The 13,628-nt window shown below is 44.6% G+C and overlaps 1 protein-coding gene across 2 annotated transcripts in view; it reads right to left on the bottom strand.

Annotated features, from left to right (window-relative positions):
• The window catches only part of CPZ (carboxypeptidase Z), a 48,037-nt gene that overhangs the window by 14,951 nt on the left and 19,458 nt on the right, over positions 1-13,628 (bottom strand). For both annotated transcript variants that reach the window (XM_075260735.1, XM_075260725.1), the window contains 3 exons: positions 7,040-7,198; positions 6,399-6,534; positions 1,350-1,489 (listed from right to left, as the gene is read on the bottom strand). In XM_075260735.1, the coding sequence (XP_075116836.1) occupies positions 1,350-1,489; positions 6,399-6,534; positions 7,040-7,198 (435 nt within the window). The remainder of the gene's footprint in view (positions 1-1,349; positions 1,490-6,398; positions 6,535-7,039; positions 7,199-13,628) is intronic.

Here is a 13,628-nt window from a genome sequence, read left to right as displayed (position 1 = left end):
TAGTATGTGTTAGCCGGCCTGTGCACAGCTCTGCAGAGAGCCAGGATTTAGTTACAGGACCAAGGAACCAAAGCTATCATTGGATTGTGACTTCTGTGGACTTATTGTTATTACGGTTGATGTGACCGCCGCCGGCTACTAACTTTGTGGATTACAATAAATTGCTGTTGTCTCCCGACCTCTTGCGTCCGTGTTGATTCAAAAGACCATCCGGAGGAAGACGTATACCTTTGCTCCGTGACAGTGACGTTCCAGAAGTCACGTGGGCCAGGCCAGCATCATTATGCGTCTCGACACCGCCCTGGCTCACGTGACATCTGGTACAACATTGAAGATCAGGGAGTGCGCCGGAGCCAGGAAGAGGTAAGTAACATTGCTTTTTATGTTTGTATCCTCCGCTGGGTCTCCGATCATTATACTCTGGGGCCTGAAAAGACCCCAGAGTATAACAATTGTTCATGGGTGGTCCACAATGGGCCATAATACTGTGTGAAAGGGCCACTATGGGGCCATGGAGCCCAGTCCAGCCCATATGCACATTGTATTAAGGCATCACGTACACGTCTGTTGTGTTCTGTGTCCCGTAGGCTTCTGTGGGCTAGTCCATACTAAGACTAGAATAGGACATGCTCATGAATACAAACCCGTGGAAAACATGGTACTATGCATGGACCCATTGAAATGAATGGGTCATTGTGCTATCCAGGAAAAAACAGGATAACACATGGTCGTGTGCATGAGGCCTTGTCATTATTATCCATCCCCTTTAAGTCTACGTCTTTGTATCTTCTACCCATATTGTTACTTGAAGACTTTCTTAACATCTATATAGGTCTGATGAAAACATAGAGGAATGTATCTAAGATGCGGAGCCATAGGGATTGAAGTAAAATGGTCTCCTGGGAACCTTTACATCTAAATGCTCTGCCCAGATTATTCTGCGTTCCCAGGTTGCGGCCATTTAATGAATGACTACTTTGAAGGAATTGAATGTGAAAATGTGTTAGACTTTTCAGTCCGTGGACGACCCTGTCTAAAATGTGATGCTATTTGGAAAAAGATGAAAAAGAATCCCCATTGGTGCAAAAGAATGTGCAATTGGCAGAATCCGAGCCGAGGAAAAGCATAATGACACAGGTTATATCTGGAATTTGTTTCCATTAAATCCCCTCCCCAGAACACGGGCCCATGCCTCAACTATCAATGAGGAGTGTTGTCAATGAGCGGAGCGGGCTGATGAACGCACCCCTCCCCTCCCCCGCCGTCTATTCTCATTCACTAATAGTGAGACTTGACATACTAGTGAAATATTTTGTCATAGTTCGGCATGCTGAAGCGCTGCGCTGTACCATTTCAATTAGACTCAGCAGAGATTCTTTATTGTCTTGCCAGGCAGGATACAGTTCGTCCTCAGTCGGGAACTTGTCACATCCCAGCTCCAGGGTCAGTTCAAAACAATTTGTGTGCAGATAACTGTAGTCTGGCATTCCTAGGAAAGAATTTTTTGACATGTGGTTATGAAGGATATGACTGAAGACCACTGACCAACGTTCCTACAGAGATCCTCCAGCTTGTTCTCCATAAACCAACCCTTATGTTTTATCTCTTTGTTATCCCACAAGGAAGGCCGAGAGGTACTAAGGTAAAGACACCAGAATGAGGGCACATTTGTTGGAATAAATAAGTGGGCAGCTTGAGGTCTCATGAAGATAACCAAGTGTGTCTACTGAGGTGCTCCAGATGGGTCAAAGTCAATGGGGGACAAATAGCGCTTGGATGTCATCCGATATACCGGCACACTTGGTCTTGTGCGTGAGGCCTGACACTCAATGGGTTGTGGCTTAAGATGTGCCAGCATGCATTAAAAATAAGCAAATGTTACGCATCTTTTGGCGCATCTTGAAGGGACTCACCAAAACCCAGCATATTAACCCTTCAGATAGATAGGTTAAAGGGATCCTATCATTCACACACTATTTTTTCTAGGTACCATGTCGGAATAACCTTAAGAAAGGCTACCCGTCTCCGACCTTTCGTTGTCTTCTCCATGCCGTTGTTCGCCTACAATCCCGATTCTTATCAGTATGCAAATTAGCTCTCTTGCAGCACTGGGGGTGGGCCCCAGCGCTCAGACAGCAGTGGGGGCGTCCCCAATGCTACGAGAGAACTCTCTCCAGCGCCGCCTCCTTTGTCAGGAACGTCCTCTTCAGCCTCTGCTTCCGGCGGTGGCTTGTAACTTCTAGGCCTTGGGCCTTGGGCAGAGCAGACTGCGCATACCCACAGGCCACGAGAAAACAGTATTGTAAGTGGCCATTTTCTCGTGGCTTGTGGGCATGCACAGTCTGCTCTGCCCAAGGCCCGAGGCCTTAAAGTTACAAGCCACCGCCGGAAGAAGAGGCTGAAGATGACGCTGCTGAAGAAGATGGAGGTGGCGCTGGAGAGAATTCTCTCGCAGCATTGTGGACGCCCCCAGTGCTGTCTGAGTGCTGGGGCCCGCCCCCAGTGCTGTGAGAGAGCTAATTTGCATACCAATAAGAACCGGGATTGTAGGCGAACGGCGGCACGGAGAAGATAACGAAAGGTAGGAGACGAATAGCCTTTCTTAAGGCTATTCCGACGTGGTACCTAGAAAAAACAGTGTGTGAATGATAGGATCCCTTTAATGTCACCCGAATCAAGTGGTGTTTTCCCCTTGTGAATCGGTGCCTGACATTTTTGTCAATATAAAAATGAGGAAGAATAAGGGTGTTGGCAACATCTTTGGAGCAATGACAATGCCTTCGTTGCTGCAAAATACTCATTTGGATATTGACAATAACAGCAATATCTCAACAATGGAGGCAACGATTCACAAGGGGAAAACACTTTTTGATACAGGTGACACTAACCTATCTATCTGCAGGGCTGGGGTGATATGCTGGTTCTGATGACCCACATCCATCTATCTGCAGGGCTGGGTTGATATGCTGGTTCTGGTGACACTAACCTACCGTGTTTCCCCGAAAGTAAGACAGTGTCCTATATTCTTTTTATCCCCAAAAGTCCCACTATGTCTTACTTTCGGGGTATGTCTTATATTGGAAAAAAAATGACAGGGGTTGATGGATTGAAGCGGCGGCACGCGAGGAGTTAAGCGCCGTCTGCTTCCATACATTGCAATGGGAGTGTGCTATTCAAATAGTATTCGTTCATCTCTAACTTCAATTGTAACTTCTTACAATTGAAGTTAGAGATGCGCGAATACTATTTGAATAGCGCGCTCCCATTGCAATGTATGGAAGCGGCAGGCAGACTTTGCCGACGGCCGCCGCTTAAAGGGATTCTACCATTAAAAGAAGTTCTTTCCTCTCACCACGTCGGAATAGCGTTAAAAAAGGCTATTCGTCTCCTACCTTTTGCCATAGCCAGCACCTCCTTCTTCCTGAGCTACGTCCGCCCCCTCTGTGTTGTCTTCTTTGGGCGTCATGGATGACGCTTTCAATCACATATAAGGCGCACCGGACAGCGTTGCGCCTTATAATCCGGTGCGCCTTATATATGAACCTAGACAGGACTATAAGGCGCTCATGGGTAATGCGCCTTATAGTCCTGCCTAGGTTCATATATAAGGCGCACCGGACTATAAGGCGCACTGAACTATAAGGCGCAGCGCTGTCCGGTGCACCTTATGTTTACTACGGTATGTCTTACTTTTACTTTTAGACATTTACTATGTCTTACTTTCGGGGTACGTCTTACATTAGCCCACCCCCCAAAAGTCCCACTACGTCTTACTATCGGGGGTGTCTTACTATCGGGAAAACACGGTATCTATGTGCAGGGCTGCGTTGATATGCTGGTTCTGGTGACTCTTAACCTATCTATCTGCAGGGATGGGTTGTTATGCTGGGTTCTGGTGACTCTTAACCTATCTATCTGCAGGGATGGGTTGTTATGCTGGGTTCTGGTGACTCTTAACCTATCTATCTGCAGGGCTGGGGTGATATGCTGGTTCTGGTGACAATAACCTATCTATCTGCAGGGCTGGGGTGATATGCTGGTTCTGGTGACACTAACCTATCTATCTGCAGGGTTGGGTTGTTATGCTGGGTTCTGGTGACTCTTAACCTATCTATCTGCAGGGCTCAGTTGATATGCTCCATTCTGGTGACAGACTCCCTTTAAGCCACAGCTCATTGAGTATTAATGTAGTTTTCCGGGACAATATGTGACCACTGCGGTTCCAACAATCGAGATTCCCACAGATAAGCTGGTTGTAGAGACCACTTTGTTCAAGTGAGTGCTGTGGCGATAAACAAAGCCACTTGTCAGGATCGCTGGTTTTAATTTGTTTGGTTTTAATAGTGGAACAAGAACACAATGAAATATAAACACATTTTTAAGACAAATTGGAGCAATTCGTTTACTTTTATGTCTAAAATCTGCAGTTAATATGTGGAACAAAGAAGCAATGAATGTGCTGAGCTATGTTCTTGAGGACAGGACTTCATGTGATGGGGGTAGAGTCATCATGTAAGTAAGAAACAGAGTCCACAGTGATGTCACAAAGGAGCAGGGCAGTGCAGAGTATTTAAAGGGGGTCTATCGGAGTCCAGCATGCCTCCCCAGCCTGCATATAGATAGGTTAGGGTCACCTGAATCATACAGTGCTTTCCTCTTGTGAATTGCTGCCTCTGTGGCTGAGGCCTAGTTCACATCTGTGTTTTGGGATTCCGTTCCCCTCTCCTTGCCCCTGCATTACTTTTCTCTCAGCATTTTTAATGTGGAAACCACTCGGACCCCATTATAGTCTATGGGGTCCGTGGGTTTCCTAAGGTAGCCTTTTTTTTTTAATGCGGATTAGATTTCCATTAGGGAGGTCCCCAAGCGAATTCCCCAAACAGAAACCCATGCGCAGATATGAACTGGGCCTGAGACATCACAGTTTTTGTAGTGTAACCTCCTCTATTAGTTAAAATAAGTTCACAGTAACTTACCTGCAACGTCCACCTGACGCAACCGGAAATGTAAAGCCGTGACAGTGACAAATGGATCATGGGATATGTAACGCTTTATTACATTCAACTCACTCCCTTTATAATTTTTTTATTATTATTATATTTATTTATTTCCACACTTATGGCCAATGCCATGAACCAATAACTTAAAGGGGTTGTCCCATCACAAGGATCCTATCTATACTGCTTGTTAATGTGGATGTAAGACTTTTCCTAAATACACTGCTTCAGCAAAACTGCTTTGTTTGTCCACTATCTTACTTTATTCAATTCATTGTAGGCACAGCCCTTGACTTATCTGCTCAAAAGTCAAGTGATGTATCTGCTGCTCTCAGGGGGGAGGGAGGAGGGGCTAAGTGCAGGGAGCGAGCCTGTGTATCTAGCTATTCCTGTGTCTGCACCACGTGACCTACGTCCTGCTCTCAGATAGGGGAGAGGAGCTGCTTTCATTTCTGAACTCGTCTTCTGTTCTCCCAGTTATCAGGCTAGCTAATTCAATTGTGTTCATTATGGCAGAGACAGGCAGTATTGTGCATATAGTGTTTGAGGACCTTTGATGACATCACAGGCCCTTCAGCTGCCCCATAGGATCACGCTATGCATTGGGCGGACCTACACACTAATTTGGGGGCGGAGCTAAATGGAAGGTTGCATGAAACCCCGCCCACCAAATGACGCAAGAAACCAGGAAGAAAGAAGATTTTACAGCAGTGAAGACTGGTGAGTATGCGACGTGGGAATACCCCTTTAAAAACTAATTGTTCAGGCAAATGCCATGAGATAAGAACCAAGCACGGCAAACCCCCAACTCACGAAGAGTCATCCTATAGCACTCAGGAGAGGAAATCCCCCGTGGAGGTAACCTCTAAGGAACCATGGCTGGAGGCTAGGATCACATCTGCACCATTGGAGACTCTGCCACAGAAACCACCAGAAATCGGAGGACTTTTCTCTCCATCGGTTTTAGTATAAAAATGAGGGAAAACTGATGGACGCCCAGCGGACTTTATATAGGTAGGCAACCTTCGGCACACCAACTGGTGTAAAACTACAACTCCCAGCATGCCTACTTGTTCTGTTTGTGGAACTCCCATGTAAGTGAATGGAGCATTTCCCAATTCTTCTAACATAGGGATGAAATTCCCAATGTGTCCTACTGGGAAATCCCAATAATGATCCCATCCCTACTGTGAAAACCGGTGCCATAGAGACGTTCATGTGTAAACAGACTGCCATGTAGAATGAAGAGGATTAAAATAAAGCCATATTAAGATCCATCAACAGCAGTAACAGAGATAAAAGAAGCTGAAAAATAAATGACTCCAGTGAAGACAATAAATTGTATAAAGATGTTTCCATTTGCTGACTATAGCACCAGTGATATAAATGGAGAGAACTTACCGCCGCTGAAGCTGTACCATTCTGCCCCATTTATTATGGACCCCTTGCTCAGAAAATTTCCACCACATCTCTCTGTTGACTGATCTGACATTTTGGGATGAGAAGCAGCGTAGGTTTTTGATAGCATCTTGAATACCTGGCGAATGGGAAATATATTAGTGGATAACATTATGAGTCTCCCATCACTTTAAGGTATAATCGGTGATGGTCTGAAGCCAGGCACCGCCATTGATCAGCTGTTCTCAGTGGCTGATACACAGAGAATGGAGCAGGAAGCAGACAGCGCTGTTCTCTGTGATCTAGGCTGCAGTAACATAGTTCAGCCACTACACACAGAACAGCGCTATCTGCTTCCTGCTCCATTCTCTGTGTAGAAGCCACTGAGAACAGCTGATAGGTGAGGGTCCAAAACCCATACCCACAAAAATCTGATATTAATGACCTTTCCTTAGGCTCAGTCATCCAAAATTTTAGCCTGTAAATACTCTTTAATATACAATTTATTAGCTAATAGTTTTTTAGGACTGTCTACCTATGGCAGTGTCATGTGCCCATCAGGGGCCTTTATTAAGACTGGCATACAAAACTCTAGTCTTTATAAATCTGCCCCATTGTTCTTATGCTACATGGCGTCTTCTTACCTTGTCATCTGGGGTGGGAGAATACATTTTCTCTTCTAAGGGGTGCTTTGAGAAGTCAAAAGGGTAACTGACAACTAAGTCGCCTCCGTGAAGACTACCGGACAAAACAAATGGGATATTCCTCATCCATTTCATGACTGCTTTTGTCTCTGGAGCTATCTGCAAGAGATGGAGAGAAAGACAGAGGGTGTGTAACATGTCTCAGTGGGGTGACTGGTGAGAATAAGCAAATCTGACTTCCATGATGTAATTAGGATGTCAGTGCCTCAAGTATACACACCAATAGAGGGCGCCGACTGAGAATGTGCAAGTCTATCTTCCATGATGTAATTAGGAAGACAGAGTCTCAGTCAAACACACCTATAGAGGGCGCTCCCTTTAACATCATGCCGACCTTCTCAGAGGCCTTTGTTTGCAATGATGTTGGGATTATACCAGTTACAGTCTTCACAGCCAAGGACAGCCGTTTCGATGTATTTGCATCTCATCAGCTTGGCGTAGAGAGGACTGATCTGGCAGAGGTGAGAGGCTTAGACAGGGTTGAGGGGATATCGTCACTCCATGTTTCTTTGCACAGTGGAGCGCTCATGGCTTAATAAGACTCCACACACCTTAATGGTGGTTCTCTCCTTATAGAAGCGGCTCAATATAATATCTTAAAAAGCTCATAAAACCCTTGAAAAACTGCAACTCATAACAGACAAGGCCAAGAGGGAAGGTAAGGAAGGACACATCTGTGGGATGAAATAAGTCCCTTGAAGGAATCACGTAAACAAAGCAGGGTCATATCAGAATGAAACAGAGTCTGCCTTATTTTTGGTGGACCTCCGACTTATCCTACCAGATTCAGTCCCAGAATTCTTATGTCATGGGTAATATAAGTACATATGTAAAGTTACATGCCAGAAATCTATCAGGCAGGGGCATAATAATTGGCCCGGAGGGGTTAAGGGGCTCACGACCAGCTGTAGATGGCTGATGCTCCGCAGCATAATGACAGGGGTCAGGAAAGCCTGATACTTGTAAAGACAATGCATCATCACGTATTTCTATACTGAATTATTACTGTACTGAACTTACCAGACAGCAGAGATAAGCGCTGATCTCTGCCGAAATTGTATTGTCTTTACAAAAGAGACAGCGGTTGGCTGATCTAATTTTCCCTGACCCAGTTGCTTGAAAGGGCCACAAGACTTGTATGAGCGCCGTGACCCCTTCACTATTTATATTGCATGCCATCTGTTTTATAGCGGCCGTGCAATGTAATTACATCCTCATCCTATAGAAGTGAACAGGATGTAATTACATTGCACGGTCACTATAAAACAGATGACATGCAATGCAAATGGTGAAGGGGTCACGGCACTCTCACAATCGTCTCAGCAAACCGCTGATCAGCAGGACCCCAAGTGTTGGATTCCGTACTGACTTCTTATGAATTGCCTGTCTTGAAGACAAGCCTATCCATTTTAGATCAGTGGGGGGTCTGACTGTCAGGGTCCTCACAGATCAGTTGTTTCCCAGAGCACACAGCTCACATGCCAGGCACTGACCTGCTCACCCAATGTATCCTTGATAATAGCCAGTACTATAGCTGTAACCCTTTCAAGTCTATGGGACATTTCTGCAGCACCTTTAACTGCTGTTTTTCAAAATACCTCATAGGGATCAGGTAGGGGACCCCATTCAAAGCTTGCACGGGGGCACACGGGATATCAACTAATATGAATAGGTCCGTGATATGTCTTTTAGCAATGCATATCAGCTATGAATATCAACCCTATTATATCCAAACCTACTGCATGGTGTAGACTGGGAAGCAAGAAACACATTGCAAATGAAAAGGGCGACATCTGCTGTGCGGGAGAGACATTCAGTTATATAGAACAATACTGACATCTTGTGGACAAATTGTATAATGCGCTGGTTACTGAGTTAGAAAAAGTTGTAATAGACTGCGCCAAACCCTCCTGCTTATCTGCATGTGTAACGGTGTGAGTAATATTTATAGACTCAATAGCACAGGTTACTTTATTGATCACTGACTTACTGGATAACACCCCCTTAACCTAACTGGATAACACCACCATACTGCATCTGGTTAACACCCTCTTACCATAACTGAACAAAAACACCTTCCCGTAACTCAGCCAATTCTTCATACCAGGACTGGATAATATCATCATACTGTAATTGGATAACACTGCTATACCAAGAGTGAATAACACCCCCTTAACCTAACTGGATAACACCACCATACTGTGTGTCAATGCTACTACCATACCAGCTATAGATAACATCCACATAAACAAACTTAATAAGAGCAACATAGTGTGACTAGATTACACCACAATCAGTGGCGTAACTAGGAATGGCGGGGCCTCGTGGCAAACTTTTGACATGGCTCCCCCACCCCCCAACCGATGCCGACGACCTCAACCAACCCCCTCCTCCGCATTCCTGCGCGCTCTATTATGCCCCATAGTCGCCCCTGCACACAGTATTATCCCCCATAGTGGCCTCTGCACACAGTATTATCCCCCATAGTCACCCCTGCACACACTATTATGCCCCTTAGTGGCCCCTGCACACAGTATTATCCCCTATAGTGGCCCCTGCACACAGTATTATGCCCCATAGTGGCCCCTGCACACAGTATTATCCCCCATAGTGGCCTCTGCACACAGTACTATGTCCCTTAGTGTCCCCTGCACACAGTATTATGTCCCTTAGTAGCCCCTGCACACAGTATTATGCCCCATAGTGGCCCCTGCACACAGTACTATGTCCCTTAGTGGCCCCTGCACACACTATTATGTCCCACTGTGGACACCCATAAACAATTATTATACTCTGGGGTCTTTTCAGACCCCAGAGTATAATAAGCGGAGACCTGGGGGAATAGAAAACATAAAAAAACTACTGTTTCTTACCTGTCCCCTGGCTCCTATGCTGTCAGCCTCCGCTGCCGTCCTTCTTCAATGACATCAGACGTCAGATGACCCGGGATGCAGGCCGGGTTCATGTGACGTCAGACAACTAGGAAGGACGTCAGGAAGGAGGCTTGGCAGGATTGTGGAGAGGTAAGTAACAGTGTTTTTTATGTTTCTTACCTCTCTCCGGCCTCCAATCATTATACTCAGGGGTCTTTGCAGACCCCCGAGTATAATGATAGTGTTTGTGGGGCCGCGGTGTCACTTACCGATCCCTGCTCAGCCAGGATCGGTAAGTAAATAGGGCCTGTAATGGCCTATTTAAAAAAAAAACGCAGCGGTAGCGGCTGTCACCGGGCCCCTAATGTCCCGGGCCCTGTGGCAGCTGCCTCTGCTGCTATGGTGGTAGATACGCCACTGACCACAATACCATAACAGGATTACACCCCCATACTGTGTCTGGATAACACTACCATAGCAGGACTGGTCAATGCCAATGTGTCTGGAAGAACCCTTGCTTTGTACTCATATACAACCTCTTTAAGATAGGTCAGATAGACAGATAGGATTTCCTACACCCCGGTAACCCAGAATATTGCTATTATTACCTAGAATCTCAGTAATGTCTTCACGATGACTCCAAGATAATGAATAATCTTAAGGAAAAATTCAGATGACAGTTCGGGCGCAGTAATTGTTTCCGTCTCTGTGAATAATCTCCGTAATTGTCTTTAATGATGACATAGATGGTTCTCGTACCGGCCCCGGCTGAATCTCATTACACACAAATGTGAATTTATTACAAGTTCCCTAGAATTTGAGTTGAGCTTAAATAAGGTCACAAAAATAAGTTTCAACCCTGACGTGACGCAGACATTCTCATTTTTGTGTTTTTGTTTTTTACTCCAGAAGCCATAACTTTCTCAATTTACCGTTTACGTAGTCGTATGATTTTTGTAAGACAATTACAACGTTACCATTTATTATTCTGTAAAATAGACTGGGAAACGGGAAAAAATTCAAAACGAGGTGGAATTGAGAAAAAAACGCAGTACCTCCTTTTTCTTACGGGTTTTGCTTTTACAGTATCCACTGTACAGTAAACATGCTATGTTAGATTTATTCTCCAAGTCGGTCCGATCACGAAGATACCAAATTTATATAGTTTTTGTCATATTTTAGTGACCTTACAAAAATTGTAAATTTTGAAAAAAAATTTTTTTTGAATCACCATGTTCTGACACCTGTGACTTTTTTCTATTTCAGCATACAGAGCTGTGTAAGGTGTTTTTTTTGTGAGACTATGTATAGTTTTTATTGATACCACGTTGGGGAATGGATGATGTATTGATCACTTTTTATTATATTTTTTTAGGGAGGCAAAGCGGCAAAAAAAAAGCCAATTGAGCCATTTACATTATTTTCCTGTTGCAGCATTTACCAAAAAATTTTTTTAATTTTAATAGTTTGGATATTTTCAAACTTCAGGATGTCTAATGTGTTCGTGTTTAAATTTTTACGGTTTTTTTACATTTTTGTTAATTTTGAAAACTTTTTTTTTTTGTACTTTTAGTTAGAGGGTAGAATGCACAATTTTTATCTTCCGTTATAAAGATAAACAAATTTGATAGCTTGTTTAGATTAATGTTAATGGGAATGGACTCAGAAACAGTCTGTGACCATTCTCTGCAACAGTTTAATGTCCGTTGCTGTCATCCTATGACGGAAGACAGCAACGGACATTAACAATGGTAGAGTGAACGATCCCTTGGTTCACATCTGAGCCGGAGCCTTCAAACAACCAGTATAAATATGGCGGACACCCAGCAGATGCCATTATAGCTAATGGGGTCTGCCAATGTCCTGGGGTAACTACTGTTTTAGCAGTCCAGCACTCCATCCTCCAGGTCTCCCAGCAGACCTCGATAATGGAGACCCTGGCGCAGATGTGAAACTAGCCTTACCCTACCTCTTCCCTGTTTGCATACATTGGTATAAAGAGAAGATATACCTTTCAATGTTTATCCACATGTCTTTACCTATCACTTGCAGTTAGCATTGATCGCTAACAGCCCTGCCCCCTCTGTCTTCCTAGCACATGCCCACCAGCTACTTAGTAAGTGGATAGAAGAATGCACCAACAAGGTAGGGGGCCTGGGGCTGATAGTGACAGGCAGGGACAACTAAATAATTGCATATATAATGTGCTTTAGTATGGTATAGACAGGGCAGGGAGTTGAGATGTAGGCTGAGAAGCCAACGTTTTGATGTAATACAAACTTATTTAAAGTAGGGGGCCAAATAACAGGATGTATCAATACAAAACACTTCCTAATATATATCCTATTTAAATTTGCAACTGTTCATCTGATTTATTTTCAGATCAATGACCTCAGAGTGACGTTTTGTTTGCAAGCTCACTACCCCTTCCAGTGAGCAGTTATGCCAGCAAACAAAGCATCAGAGCATCGCATGACCTCAGATGTGGGAGGGATTTATTACCTGTGATTGTATTACAGGGGAGAGTAGAGAAGGGAGGGACACACAGAGAGTGAGAGCAGGCAGATGAATCATGGGAAATGTAGTATGTCCATAGATTGGTAACAGTGATACAAGGAGCATCAAGTAAAGTAAAACCAAGCAATGGGTGCACAAGGGGTATGGAGGATTTAGCACTGCTGTGGATGTATTTTCAGATAGTTTTTGGAAACTGAATAACAGCTTAAAGGGATTCTGTCATTAGAAACCCTTTTTTCAGTAGAACCACGTGAGAATAGCCTTAAGAAAGGCTATTCTTCTCCTATGTTTAGAATTCTTCTGTGTGCCGCCATTCTAGTGATATTCCCCGTTTTCTCTGTATGCAAATGAGACTCCAGACAGCACAGGGGGCGATACCTCTGTACTCAAACAGCACAGGGGGCGATACCTCTACACTTAAACAGCACAGGGGGCAATACTTCTGCACTCAAACAGCACAGGGAGGTTTCCCCTGTGCTGCCTAATGACTCTCCAGTGATGCCCTTCTCCTTCTACAGCTATGTGTGTCCATCTTCTTCCGGTGAGTCTGACAATAACTGTCCAATGGCAGAGCCGACTGCACATGTCTTGTCGGAAATTTTGAATACAGAGAAAACCGGGAATATCAACGGCACAGCGGCGCGGAGAAGAATTCTAGAAGTAGGGGAAGAATAGCCTTTCTTACAGCTATTCCAACATCGTAGTACTGAAAAAAGGGATTCTAATGATAGAATCCCTTTAAGCTTTGTAAACCGATGGCTGGTCAGGTAATGGAGGGGGTGTACATCTCACCCAGACTACTCAGGTGGGTGAGATGAGAAAACTCCAGGAATGTTTGTTCTCAGCAGACAACTTTCGTCTGCTGAGCATTTTGGTAAATGCTCATTATTGGGCTGGATTTTTAGGAATGACAGGTAGGTTGGTAGTGGGACCTGTCATTCCACCCCCCTCCAGTCCACACTTTGGGGATGATCCAGCAGCGACTCAGCTGCAGAGAGTCTCCTCATTAAGGAGGCTTAAGAAGCGAGCTCCAGCAGCAACACTTGGGGCAGAGCTTGGCTGGAGAGCAAACAGAGAGGTCATATTTTGGAGCTGTGTCCTGAGTGATTCTACTGGCTTTTGGATTTCTGTTAGTCTAG

Source organism: Leptodactylus fuscus, chromosome 1 (genome assembly GCF_031893055.1).
Source record: "Leptodactylus fuscus isolate aLepFus1 chromosome 1, aLepFus1.hap2, whole genome shotgun sequence".
NCBI lineage: Eukaryota > Metazoa > Chordata > Amphibia > Anura > Leptodactylidae > Leptodactylus > Leptodactylus fuscus.
The sequence above is the reverse complement of the archived record's forward strand: the minus strand, read 5'-3'. Positions and strand labels throughout refer to the sequence as shown.